This window comes from Cebus imitator, unplaced genomic scaffold, assembly GCF_001604975.1.
Source record: "Cebus imitator isolate Cc_AM_T3 unplaced genomic scaffold, Cebus_imitator-1.0 Scaffold71, whole genome shotgun sequence".
Classification (NCBI taxonomy): domain Eukaryota; kingdom Metazoa; phylum Chordata; class Mammalia; order Primates; family Cebidae; genus Cebus; species Cebus imitator.
In genome coordinates this window covers 7,481,978-7,495,364 of record NW_016107386.1, presented here as the reverse complement: position 1 = coordinate 7,495,364, position 13,387 = coordinate 7,481,978, and the positions used below count along the sequence as shown (strand labels likewise).

General features: G+C 37.3%; 1 protein-coding gene across 1 annotated transcript; it reads left to right on the top strand.

The window, feature by feature from the left end:
- Positions 1-3,919: 3,919 nt before the first annotated feature.
- SPINK14 (serine peptidase inhibitor Kazal type 14 (putative)) lies at positions 3,920-10,060 on the top strand. Its single transcript, XM_017531119.1, has 4 exons — positions 3,920-3,986; positions 5,373-5,414; positions 8,659-8,797; positions 9,793-10,060. Exons 1-4 carry the CDS (start codon positions 3,920-3,922, stop codon positions 9,836-9,838), a joined length of 294 nt encoding a protein of 97 aa, XP_017386608.1. The 3' UTR covers positions 9,839-10,060.
- Positions 10,061-13,387: the final 3,327 nt, after the last annotated feature.

Genomic DNA, 13,387 nt, shown 5'->3' with positions numbered 1-13,387 from the left:
ACTGGTTCTCCAAACCAGTGGTCCAGACCAGTGCAAGAGAATGTACAAGTCTAGTTAATGCTGTCCCAGGGCTTCCCTAAAATCCTTCAGAAGGGGAATGCTTAATCCTACAGCCTGGATGGGGATGATTATTTGCGTGGTATCTAGTGGTTTTACTGTGATAGATAAAGCATTGTTGGCACCTCATCAGTAATGTGTTGGAAGTATAATTGGTCATCAGAATGAGGTAAACTATGAAAGTGCTATCCCCTGGCAGTAGAGCTGAGACTTTCTGCAGGAAAACAGTAGTAGAGCCTTACATCAATCCAGTGACAGTAGAAAGGTTTTTGCATCCCTGAAAAGTAATAAGAATCTGCTTTGGACAACAGGAGGAGGCAATGGTTTTTGAAGATGTGGATTTGAGGTGAAATTGAAACATGTAAATTGAATTACTTACAGCTAGGGAGCCTGGGATTCAGTGAGAAAGCCCTAAGCTGTAGCTTTTGGAATTAGACTAGGCATGATAGATGATGACAAAATCATAGACTAAGGATTCTCTGAGGGACATATGATCTTTTAATCTCACTTATTCTCTTCTCCCAGTATTAGTTCAACTGAAATTTGGGGGAGTTTGGAAAAGGTAAAGATATTCTAGCCTTAATTATTTCCTGCAGCACTTGCTTTTCCTCTGTGTGCTTCAGGTTTAAACAATGTTTATAGACCTCTCTCTGTTATCTTATTTTTATATCTATTAAATAGAGCCATGTGGTCATAATATGCAATCCCCTTTATCTTAGAGTATTTTGTTTCAGTTTTACGTAGTTAAAATATTGAATTTGTGGCATTTTATTGTTTGATTTATCAATGCTAATATGAATGAGAAACACAGGGATCATGATTAATATCTAAAAGTCACAAGATTTAGAAAACTCAAATATTGGAAATTTCTTCCTCAAGTCTACCTTCCTTGAGTAATTATTTGTGTAATGACTTTCCCCTAATGTGGTCTAAGCTCCGTTAGGGTAAGGATGATGCCAATAGTTTTCACAGCTGTATTTCCAGGACCACTCACAGTTCCTGAGAAATCAGAATTCCAAACTGTAGAAGGCCTAATGAGAAATCACCTTATGAGTAATGCTCTGATAATAAAATTTGCAACAAAACTAAGTAAAAAAATGTAGATTATTTATTCTCAGACGGAAAGTAATTTCACACTTATTTTTGAATGCCATAAAATGAGTCTGTGCCTCTGGATTTACAACACTCACATCCATTTAGTGGCTGCGAAGAAGACAAATAAATTAAGCATTTATTGGTGGCTTATCTGTCTGAGTTTTCAAAGCTGTTTAAGTGTTTGCTCAATTAAACCTCCAAAGAGCACTCGATAGAATGTGTGACTCCCAACAGTGCAAACAGGAAAATTCTGTAGTCCAGATAGAAGAAATTATTTTCCAAGTTGACAAAACATTATAACTTGATGTTCTGCTTCTGCATTCAGAATGCTTTCTAAACAACAGAGTACCTCTGCCTTTCCAAACCATAGAATAAATGATTTACTCAGGAAGATAACAGGTGTTTTCAAAGTATTTTACGTAAGATTACAAGTATGAAGCTCACAAATTGAATGAAAACCACCTCTCTCATATTCTACCTAGGTGACCTAAGTTCTTTCTGGAAGTTTCCAGGTGGCTTATTTACAGGCATTTATTAAAATGAAATATTAAATGACAAATTAACTGAGGTAAATAAAAATCTGCCTATGCTAGCACCATTATCAACAATGAAAAAATGGACATCACCCTAATTGAGCAACAATTAAAGAATATTAGTATAATTAAAATCCATATATGTGATGGAATATGACACCAGGCATCTAAATTCATGTTCAATATAGCTATATTTAGAGAGCAGGAAAATGTTATAGTCCATTTCTAAGTGAAAAAACAATATATATTATAAAAAACATATATGTACACGTGTGATTATGTATATATTATCTTAAAACTGGAATTAATTTTGCATTTATTTAGTAGGTAGTTCTGGGTTGTGAGATTTTACACCTTTTATTTCATTTGCATATTTTTTATTTTGTATATTTTCTATTTCATTTGTATATTTCTATTTTGTATATTTCTATTTGGCCATTTCTTTGTATGTTTTTACCTGCTACACCTCCCTGTCTTGTATATTTCTATTTTATAAATTTTCTAAGTGAGCATGTTTTGTTTTTATGTAAGAAAAGTAACTTTTTACAGAAGAAATGGTAGAGGCCAGAAGTTCAGACAACAGGAGGAACTTAGCTATAATAAAATATCTTCCCTGTTAAAATGACAGAGGCCCTGGGTTACTACGGGCACAAGGCTGGACCTACAGCAAATGGTATCCAATGATCTCATCTGTTGCTGAAACCTCCTTTATCAGCCTTCTCTTTCTTAGGCGTTTCCACGCATTTTTAATTCTGGTCGTAAGTACTAATTATTGTTGTGGAACATGTTATATTTTTCTTCTTGCTGTCTCCTACTGTGGTGTGTTTTCTCACGCTATTGCCTCTCTTGAATTGCCTAATGGCTGCCCTTTCCAGTGATCTGTTCTTACCCCCTCATGTCTCCCCTGATGAGGTTTGACCTTGATGCAATCTGAATGATGGGCCTCCAGGCCCTGCTCAGTCCAGCACACAATGCCTCAGTGACTTTTCTCTCCTACACAGCAGTTATTCCATCCCCTCCTGAGGCCCTAAGGCATGCCTCTTAAAAGCAGCACATTACATTCCTATTCCTTTTCTTTCTGAGGTGGGTCAGCTGTGGCATGAGGGATGGAGAGAGGGAGTCTCTGTGTTTTGCGTTAGTCTTCTGGCTGCACCTGAACTTCTACTGTTCCTGCTCCATTTCTGGAGGAATCCAGGGAAACTATCAGGACGAGATGGGGGTGTGTTTAGCAAAAACATGGTGTCCCAGACTCTGCCAGGAGTAGGCACAGTAGGCAACCTTGCACAGTGGGCAAAGGACTTCCAATCATCCTGGCTACATTTTAATGTCTTAAATAACAATAACACCTGCCACACTATAGCGTATCAGTAGAGTTTATATAATTACCCACTGACATGTGTTGCAGACAGAGATAAAAGCCTAGAGAACATATGGAAGACCGGGTGACTTTTGTAGGATTAGGAATTGAGGTAGAGTTAAATGTGGTCCTTGGTCAACCCTGGAATCTGCAGATACCATTCTCGGGGATCAGAAATGTTGCTACAAGGAAAGTCCATCCTTAGGGAGAATTTGCTCACTGACTTTTCCCTTTCTATGTCTGGATTAAAATAGTTGTGGGACCCCAGCGAGATGGCAGGGAATGATTTTTCTCCTGTGGATGTCCTCAAAGAGTCTAGGGTTCAATATCAGAAGAGTCTCAGTATAGTCAAGCATGCCTGAATTATCAGAAATATTTGTCTTAATCCAAAGAGGTATTCATTGCTTAAGGGGCAAGTAGAGACCTACTCCATTTATTGAGAAGTTCATATTGTCCAGGGACCTCAGTAGCCCCATATTCTTTTTTCATCCCCTCAAAAAATAAATTTAGGTGAAGCTTCAGAGAAGGAGTTGCTATCTCGTGACCTGTAAAATACCTTCCCACTAAAATAATACAATTATGCCCCTAGAGTACTCTATGATTTACTTCTGAGGATTCAAAGATCTGTTACTGAGCTCTATACTTTTAATCAAGATTGTTATTCAACGTTTATCTTTTTAAACATTTGTTTCTGAGAAAGAGTGGAATAGGCTTTCCAAATACAAAGTACTAAAGATACAGTGGGCAGACTGGAGATGGATCCTCATTGTAATAGTTGTCTTAAATCTTGAGTCTCCACTTCAGTGATTGTATTAGAGGGCAACAACGTGACACAATATCGCAGCGCATCATTTCCAAGGACACGCCAGGAGGAAAAATGGCCAAATCTTTTCCAGCATTCTCACTTTTGTCCTTTATCTTGATACATTTGGTGCTATCTTCTGGTGAGTAATTTAGCTGGTCTTGACCAGCAGTTGAAATTGATTTGCGGGCTTTTACATCATAATCTGAGAGAGAATGCTTTGAAATTGTTCTTAAAATCATCTAAAAAATATGAGGATTGGGCCCAAAATCACTTTAAAGTTACAGCATACTTTAAATATATACTTTGAAAACTAAAATTATATACATATACACTTTGAGAGATGATATTCAGAGTATATACATACATATATGTGTGTGTGTGTGTGTATATCTATATATGTATATCTATATATATAGATATACACTCTCAAAATATATATGTATATTTTGAGAGATGATGGGGTGTACTTTAATAGACTCTGATTCAATGGGCAGAGACCTTCGTTTTGTCATCTTTTGTATGCAGATTATTATGAGATTTAACTCATGGGGGCAAAGAGGCTTGAGTGACTCAGTGAGGTAACATGTAAAAATGACTAGCAATATGATATGCGTACATCAGAGCACATCTTGAAAATTTAGAATGTTTGAAAACGGTTTGCTGTGTATTTGAGTGGACCATTATCTTTTTTGTTGTTGTTGTTGCATTTTAGGTTTTGGCGTACATGTGAAGAACATGTAAGATTGTTGCATAGGTACACACATGGCAGTGTGGTTTGCTGCCTTCCTCCCCATCACCTATATCTGGCATTCTTCCCCATGTTATCCCTCCCCAACTCCCCACCCCCTGTGGTCCCTCCCCTATTTCCCCCCCACAGACCCCAGTGTGTGATGCTCCCCTCCCTGTGTCCATGTGTTCTCATTGTTCAATATCCGCCTATGAGTGAGAACATGCGGTGTTTGATTTTCTGTTCTTGTATCAGTTTGCTGAGAATGATGGTTTCCAGGTTCATTCATGTGCCTACAAAGGACCATTATCTTTTATCCTCTTCTAGAGAAGAAATCAGGTAAGGAGACATAAGGAGACCTAGCCTCAAGGGTTGGAGAGCTTGCTTTTTCACATACCTAGGAAGAATTCCTGAGTATTACCGAGGTGTCATTTCACTCTAAAAAATATGTGGATTGGGCCCCAAATCACTTTAAAATCACAGCATTGCTTGTTTCTTTCATACAAGCTCTGAATCCTCTCAAGTCCAAGCTAATTAGAAAAATTATTTAGTACACTGGACTGCCAACCTTCATGAAAAGAGTGATGCATCTATGCAATACCCTGCTGATATCAATCAGGAGAAAAAGAGTTATTACACATTTTTAAAAACATTAATGAATACATGTATAAATGAGATAATGTTTTCCATTGCTGCAAGCTTCCTTGATAATAAATTAGATCTCTTTTATTCTGCCAACAGATTAAGCTATGATTCACCAGGAATTAGATTCTGTAACTATTTTCATGTATTCTCTAGTTTCAGGCCCTGGACACTGGTGGCCACCACATGGAGTTATTAAGATAACATTCCATTAAATTTCCTCCCAGGACTGACCTTATAATATGAGGTCTTTTTTTGGAATTGTTACTGTGGAAACTTAATGCATCAAGGTCATCCGTAATATTCTTCAAGACTTATTTGTATGAGGGGAGTGAATACACTGCTGAAACAGTGCCCCAGAGTGGAGATACAAACTTGGAACCAAGACGACATTCAGTCACATATACACCGGAGAACTCTCTGTAGTGCCTGAAAAATATTTAAGAGTATTGACAATTGCCAGGAGCATGACAGGTTCTTAACAGACTGTGGACTTGGACATAACATGGTCCTGGTTCTAAAGGGGCTCACAGTTTGATGGGAAGAATGACTGAAAAGAATGCTCCTTAACGTCTTGAGATGTACAGAGAATGTCTATGCAAGTTGTGAATGGAGGGGGCAGCTTCTGGATATGGATGGAAGAAAAAGGGAGGCATAGTAGATATCTGAAAAGAGCCTCAAATTATGTTTGCAACTTGTATGAGGGCAAAATGGAGAAATCTTCTTCATTTTTGTCTACCTTTCTGAGCATTGCATGTAATGTGAGGTCAAGTGATATTTGGAAAGTGAGGGAAAAGGTGAATGAGGGATTAAACTTTTCATTTTGATTCATATTTGCATCACTGTATTCTTTCCCTTTAGAAGTATTAGCACCTTAAGCTTTTGTCTCATTCATAAATTTTAAATTTACAAATTTTAAAGTTATGAATTAAATTTGTAAATTCTCCTTTGTAAAAAAGTCAGTCGTGAGTTGACTGTTGAGAAAGATATTTTGAGGGCGGCTCTACCTTCAAGAGACTCAGGGATCAGCGTGTAAAACTAGTCAGAGGCTACTACCCCAGGAAAAGGATCTGCACAATTTTTCCAGGATTTATACCCTGGTCTTATAAAGTTCAGCTCTAGAATTTTTTTCTCCAGAAGGTTATCTGCAGGATGAGTCCTCCTCATGCCCATAATCCATAAATAATAATAAATGCATTCATTTTTACTTATTTTCTTTAACAAATATTTATTCATCATCTGTGCTGTGCCCTAAGATACAATATTGAGGAAAGCAGTTATGTTCCTTTTTCTTATGAAGCTTACAGATAGCCAAAAAATGAAGAAAACAATGATTTATGGTAAGTTTTATAAATACAAGAAATAAAATGGTATGATAGAGAATATCTGTTGAGCATAGAGATATAAACAATGGGTTCAGGCAAGGTTTTTCTGTCATGGGGATGTCTAAGGTGAGACCTAAAGGATGAAAAGGAGCCACCCAGGTGGAGAGTGGGAGAAAGACCTCACCACCTGGGTCACTAATTGAAGTCCTGTGTGACTGGAGCACAGACAGGAAGGAGAAGTGGCAGATGTTACAGTAAGAGCAGCAGGTGGGATTCTCACCTGATGAACGCATATCTTCCTCTAAAGACAAAGAGAAAAAAGAAGCTATATTTATAGACAACAATATAAGCTATTCTCCTTGTCTTTGATAACTATATTTTCTTTCAGATTTAACTATCTTATATCTCATTCATTCATTTTGCAAATGTTTATATAGCAATGACTAAATGCAAATATGTATGTTGGGTACATAATGACTAGCCTAATCAGACACAAATCTTTCCCTTGAGGCCTTATAGTCCTTTAGGGGTATGGGATTAGTTAAATAGTTAAACAAATGCTTTGCTACAAACTGATTAAAAGTATAAAAATAAATAACAGAGAGTGGTGACTGTATTTTAATAAATAGCTCTGAGAAAATGGGTTATAACCTGAGCTCTAAAGATAGACTGACTTTAGGTTCAGAAAAAATATATTTGGTGAAGTGGTCATGACACTTCAAAAAGACCTTGAAGTGAGGGGAAGATAAAGACTTTATATATTTAAAAAACTTACTAAAAAGGCAGAAAGCTAGGTAGTATAAGGTAAGGGGAGAAGATTTGGGAGGTTCCAGGTCATGTAGGGACTTTTAGCCCATAAGAAAGACTTTTTTATAATGTGCACTGAGGTTCAATGAAAGAACATTTATCAAGGAAATAAAATGATTTAGAGAAGTTTAAATGAAATGGGGAATAAAGGAAATGGAGGGATTAATTGGATAACAATGGTGGCCTGGCCATGATGGTGATGTTGGATAAAAAAAGAAGGAAGAGGAATTTCTACGTTAAAACATGACCATCTTCCTTCCAAATTTCTAGCCAAAACTTTCTTCTACCTTGTGTGTGAGTTACTTTATTTCTACCAATCATATGGCATTTATAGAGCCCCTGAGAGCACTAGCCTCAAGCTTCATAAATCTCAGAGTCGCTACTTCAAGTCATCACCAGCACCATCATTGTCCAGAGAAGAACTTCCCCTGAAAACAAGCATCCCTGGGTCAGGGTCCCTAAAGAGACATGTCCCTTCCTTTGTTTCCGATTTTCCCTACAGTGTCGAGGCATTAGTCTTAATGACCTTGCACTTCACAACTTTGAAATAGGAGATGGCTTGAGGATTTAGAAAGTGAATAAAATGTAATAAATAGTTTAAATTAAGGCATGTGTATTCTTCAGTTGTTGATCTTCAGTTTTCTTAGCTGAGCTGTCACAGAAAATCTCTAAAGTCTTTCCAGATCTAATAGTTGGGGCATAAAGAAGATTGAGAGAGAAGTTCCAGATAAATTATCAGTTTATCTACTCTTTTTTTTTTTAACCATAACAGAGCTGGCCATTGTTCTCCTTTATTGAGAAGGTCCTGACAACCAGGGCATCATATTGTCACCAAAAGAGATACATATAGGTTCTAGTTTTATGGCTTTGTGGAGATGGGAAAGTGAGAGCTTTCATAGGACTGACATATGGTCTGGGCTATGCTCAGAAGTTTTTTTTAGATGGGGCCTCACTCTGTTGCCTAAGATGGAGTGAAGTGGCACCATCATTTCTCACTGCAGTCTTAACCTCCTAGGCCCAAGTGATCCTCCTGCCCTAGCCTTCTGAGAAGCCAGGACTACAGGCATGCACCACCATGCATGGCTAATTAAAAATAAAAATTTTGGAGAGTCAGGGTATTTCTCTGTTGCCTAGGCTGGTCTTGAACTCCTGGGCTCAAGCAATCCTGCCACTTCAGCCTCCTAAAGTGTTGGAATGAGAGGCATGAGCCACCACACTTGGACTATGCTTAGATTTTCCTAATGAAGTTCAAAGGTGACCTACCTGTCTAAGAGAAGTTCTAATTGTATAAATCTTTTCAACTCAATTTCAGGTGAAATGTCCTTATGAGAAAGTAAACTTGAGTCGGTTTAATAGAACCTTCCACCCCTGCCCTGGCTTATATCAACCCATCTGTGGAACCAATTTTATAACCTATGGTAATCCCTGCATCCTGTGTGTTGAGAGCTTGTGAGTACTATTCGGGGAAAAGAAGGGAACTGTAAATATGCTTGTTCGTAGCAATTACCATCTACCCCTCCTATCAAGTACATCAACCTTGAAGCCAGGAATTTGCTCCAGGTCACACAGATAATAATCAGCCCCCACTCAGAAAAGCACATAGTAATAGAAAGTCCACTGGATTAGAAAGCAGACTCATTGTACCAAATGGCGTTCCTCAGATCCTTTCGGGTATCTGAGCCCTTACGTTCCCGTATGCCAGTTGATTGACTTCCACTCAAGAGGCTCTCAAATATCCCTTCAGGCCCTGAATGATTTTTGATTTAAGACAAATTGTAGTTTTGCTTCTTCTTAAATGTCTTCCCCCTCTCAAGTGTTTGAAACTCTGAACTACAGTGATGAGGTATTTGCAAAGTTTGGGTGTTTTATCTGAGACAATGTTTAGATTTTTGGATTTATATGACATAAATCAGTGATCAGGCATTGAAATCTTATAACACAATGCTTTCAGCTTTGATTCCTATATGAGTAAGTTCATTTCACAGAGAGAAAAATTTTCCCCATGGCATCATATCAGAGCCTTTAGTCTAGTCATTTTTTAATTCAGTGCAAGGAGCAATCACAGGAATGTACAAAGCCCAGCTCATTCTCACTAATGAGTAATTCAGCCCCACTAATGAGTAATACAGTGTGAGGTTATTAACAGAATAGTTGATGATTGATATGCCTCACATATCACAAACTCAGACCTGATTACATAGCTTAATTTCAAAAAGATTGTAGCATGTGTCATAATATCTTCAGTGGCATCTTAGAATCACTGAATGAAAACTAAATAAGAAATCCAATAATTTTGTCTTTTGTCGTTACTCAATTTCCTTTATACTCTGGATCTTAGTTTCTTCAAATATACAGTCAGATTTTAGATGAGATAACTTAAAAGTATTTTTGTAGTTCTGACATTGTATTACTTAATAAAATGTTTATTCTAATACTTCCTTTAGAAAATCTCATGGAAGAATCAGGTTTTACCATGATGGAAAATGTTAGCTGAGTGGACTTGAATGGGGAAGGTCCCTTCTTTTTTTTCCCCTCCATGTCTCCAATCTTCCTCTTTCGCTTTTTACATCTATTTTCATTTGTTCTTGATGACAAAGAGCTGTCACTACTGAGCTTGTAGTAGATGGCTTCAAGGTTCCTTCCATGGACCTCTCCTCTCACTGATTCATTGTCTTCCACAGTCTCCCTAATAAATAAACTTTTATGAAAGTCTGATTGACTTGGGTCTCAGATCTGTGTCTAAAAATCTAAGGAGAACAAATTCAGAATTTGAGTCATGGGTCAAAGGCAAATATTGTGATTAATCATCTCTCTAATACTAATAACAATAAAATAATCCATGTCAGGCCTCCAGATTGTCTTCCAAAGAACATGACAAAAATTTCCTCCACATTCCTTTGGCATTTAAAAAAAAAAAACAAATAATAGGAATTATAGGACATTGTACTCTGCTTGTAGGGTGCCCGTTGCCTAATTTCTGCAAACTCCTCATTAGACATCCTCTCTTTTGGACTCAGCCTTGAGACAGAGGCATTTACACATGTGCAGCTTTGATCAACAGGGCCCCACATTCTCACCAGATCCATTTTGCCAGAAGAAAACCTACATTGCTGGTATCCATAAATGGCCCATTGGTCATCAGCCTTTTTCTTAAACCCTGAAAGGGTTAAAATGTGGGACACCTTTTCCTCTGTTATACTTCATATATATTTTTTACTTCTATATGTATAGCAGACTAATAATATGCTCTAATATGCTTTCTTCCCTTCAGAACTTTGCTCCGTACTGGCTTGGGAAAGAGCATCTATTCTGCCTCTCAATACCTTGCAAGGCTGTGGTCAGAGTGTGCACATGTTCTGTTAGATCTTTGATCTAGCCTCCCATGCTGATCACATGGTGAGTTCATGGCTCCAATGAGAAGGAAACAATCACTTTTCATTTATCATCTTTAGAATTAATATCTCTTGGAAAAACAAGATATTCTCTAGTTTTACAGCATGCCAATTTCCATTGCTCCAAGTCCTGGGCTATGTAAGGACACCAAGAATTTCAGGGATCCTGGGAGGTATTTTCTAACGTTAATGCTGTATCTTTGTTGACAAATATTTTCTTCTGCAATAGTTAATTTGCCATTAATGTCATCAAGTGGATTCTTAAAATCTCAAATAGGCACTATTAACAGTCTTGCGTGAGATCTGAGTTCTTCTGTTACCTCTAATCAACTCTAGTGACTCTCTTTGCTTTGGGTAGTTTCTTCACACACAAGCACCAATTGGTAATCTTCTGATCTTTTGTCCAGCTCTCCTGTGCAGTACTCCTGCAGACTCCAGCCACTTTAGTATCTATTTCCTTTCAGCTCTGTATTCTCAACACAGATTTGCTTCGTCAAGATTCCTCTTTCCTATTCCCAGAATCTCTTCCAATGCCAAAACCAAGGCCAACCACAGAGTTTAACTTATTTATTTTCCATTGGTCAGGAATCTGTCCTTCAGTGCCTGGTGTCCTAGTGTCATTGTTTTACATATTTTGTCTGACTTTTTTTTGTTGTTTCAGGTAGGAGGAGATAACTGTTTTTTCTTGCATCATATTGTTTGAAAGTAGAAGTTGACTTTATCTTTTATCAAGCCTTTGGACTTATGTTTTTGTACTTCGTTTTTCTATGATACCTCCTAAAGTCTAGACTAGAATACTTGTCAATGTTTTACTTTTTCTAAAAATTCCAGTGGATAAGATTTGTGCACTATAATACTACAAATCTTTTTAGTGGATAAGAAAGCACTAACTTAAACTGTCAATGCATACCAGAAAACAGGTCAGTAAAAATAATATTTCTTTCTGTCATTTGATAGTAGACAGCTCCAAAGAAGTAAAGGAGATCAGCATACATCTAAATGCAAGACGGCCGCCTTCCAGTTCAACCCCTAAGGATAATATTCACAGATCCCTTAAGACTGCTAATACAAAATGAACATCCCCTTTGTTGTCCTAGCTCTGACAGTTGCTGCCTGTGTTCTCATTGTTTCTTTCTCTTTTTCTCCCTCTGTCTCTGGCAGGTGATTTCAAATTTCTCCCTCTGATTCCCTTTATATTTTATCCTTTGGTTATTGATTAGACCTAGGTTTTTGTCATTGCTATCTTCTAACCCACCCTGCTACCTCTGCATGACAATCCCAGTCACATCTGTATTTATTCTGTTGCCTTTATACGTATAACTCACTTACCCACGTCATGAGACTGTACCCATATTCTTAGCATCAGGCACTGGACATCTTTATACACACACACACACACACACACACACACACACACAAGTGTGTGCGTACCTACAATTTAATGAGTTTGGACATATGCCTACAACCTTGAAACCATCGTCATAATCAAGGCAGTAGACATATCTGTCACCTCTAAAAGTTTCCTCATTACTCTTTGTTTTTGTTTTTTGATCTCATTCATTTTTATGGCTGCATAGTATTCCGTAGTGTATATGTACCACATTTTCTTTACCCAGTCTATCGCTGATGGGCATTTGAGTTGGTTCCATGTCTTTGCTATTGTAAATACTGTTTTAATAAATATACATGTGCACGTGTTTTTATAGTAGAATGATTATATTCCTTTGGGTATATACCCAATAATAGGATTTCTGGGTCAAATGGTATTTCTGGTTCTAGATCCTTGAGGAATTGCCATACCGTCTTCTACAAGGGTTGAACTAATATACATTCCCACCAACAGTGTCAAAGGGTTTCTATTTCTCCACAGCCTTGCCAGCATCTATTGTTTGACTTTATTATAATCACCATTCTGACTGGTGTGAGATGGTATTTCACTGTGGTTTAGAATTGCATTTCTCTAATAATCAGTGCTGATGAGCTTTTTTTCATGTTTATTGGCCCCTAAATGTCCTCTTTGAGAAGTAGAAACGGGACATCTTAATTTCATTGGCCCTTATGGAATCTTGAAAGTCAATCTATCAAATACGGATCTTAAGTTTTTCTAAATTTGCTTCTACACATGTTTTGATGTAATGAAAGTTAATGCTCTTACTCTCTCTAAGCCCTTTTTCACTCAAAATAAATTTTAATATACTATAATACATATTCTTTATATCAACTTACATATTGACTAAACCCGTGAACATTTAATTCAAGTCATCTTTTTTAAATGTTATTCTACTATTCATCTTAACTGTTATCTCAGGCTCCATTTTAGCCTTCTGACTATAATTTTCCACTTAAATATTACCTGTTAAAAATCACTATCCTTGGTGAGTTATAATAGAAATAAACATCTTAGTATGACTTACAAGACACTTTATTTCATCTGCAAAAGGCACTCTCTAAGCCCAACTTTAACTATAATGAACTCTTGTAGGACTTGTAGCAAACCCCATTTGCCCATAAGGTGGCAGTGAAGCATTGCTCCTCAGACCAACAACTTTGACAAGACTTTTGGCCAGCTAGTCATATAACAGTACGATTTGGGGCAGATTGCTAGATCTCTATGAACTGCAGATTTCTCATCATCTAACATGGTAAT

Excerpts from the sequence above, each read along its gene's own strand:
- SPINK14 (XM_017531119.1), top strand. The coding sequence starts at position 3,920 with ATGGCCAAATCTTTTCCAGCATTCTCACTTTTGTCCTTTATCTTGATA. Across the intron at positions 5,415-8,658 it reads GCCACCACATGGAGTTATTA|AGGTGAAATGTCCTTATGAG; the intron begins AGATAACATTCC and ends CAACTCAATTTC. Across the intron at positions 8,798-9,792 it reads ATCCTGTGTGTTGAGAGCTT|AAAATCTCATGGAAGAATCA; the intron begins GTGAGTACTATT and ends TACTTCCTTTAG.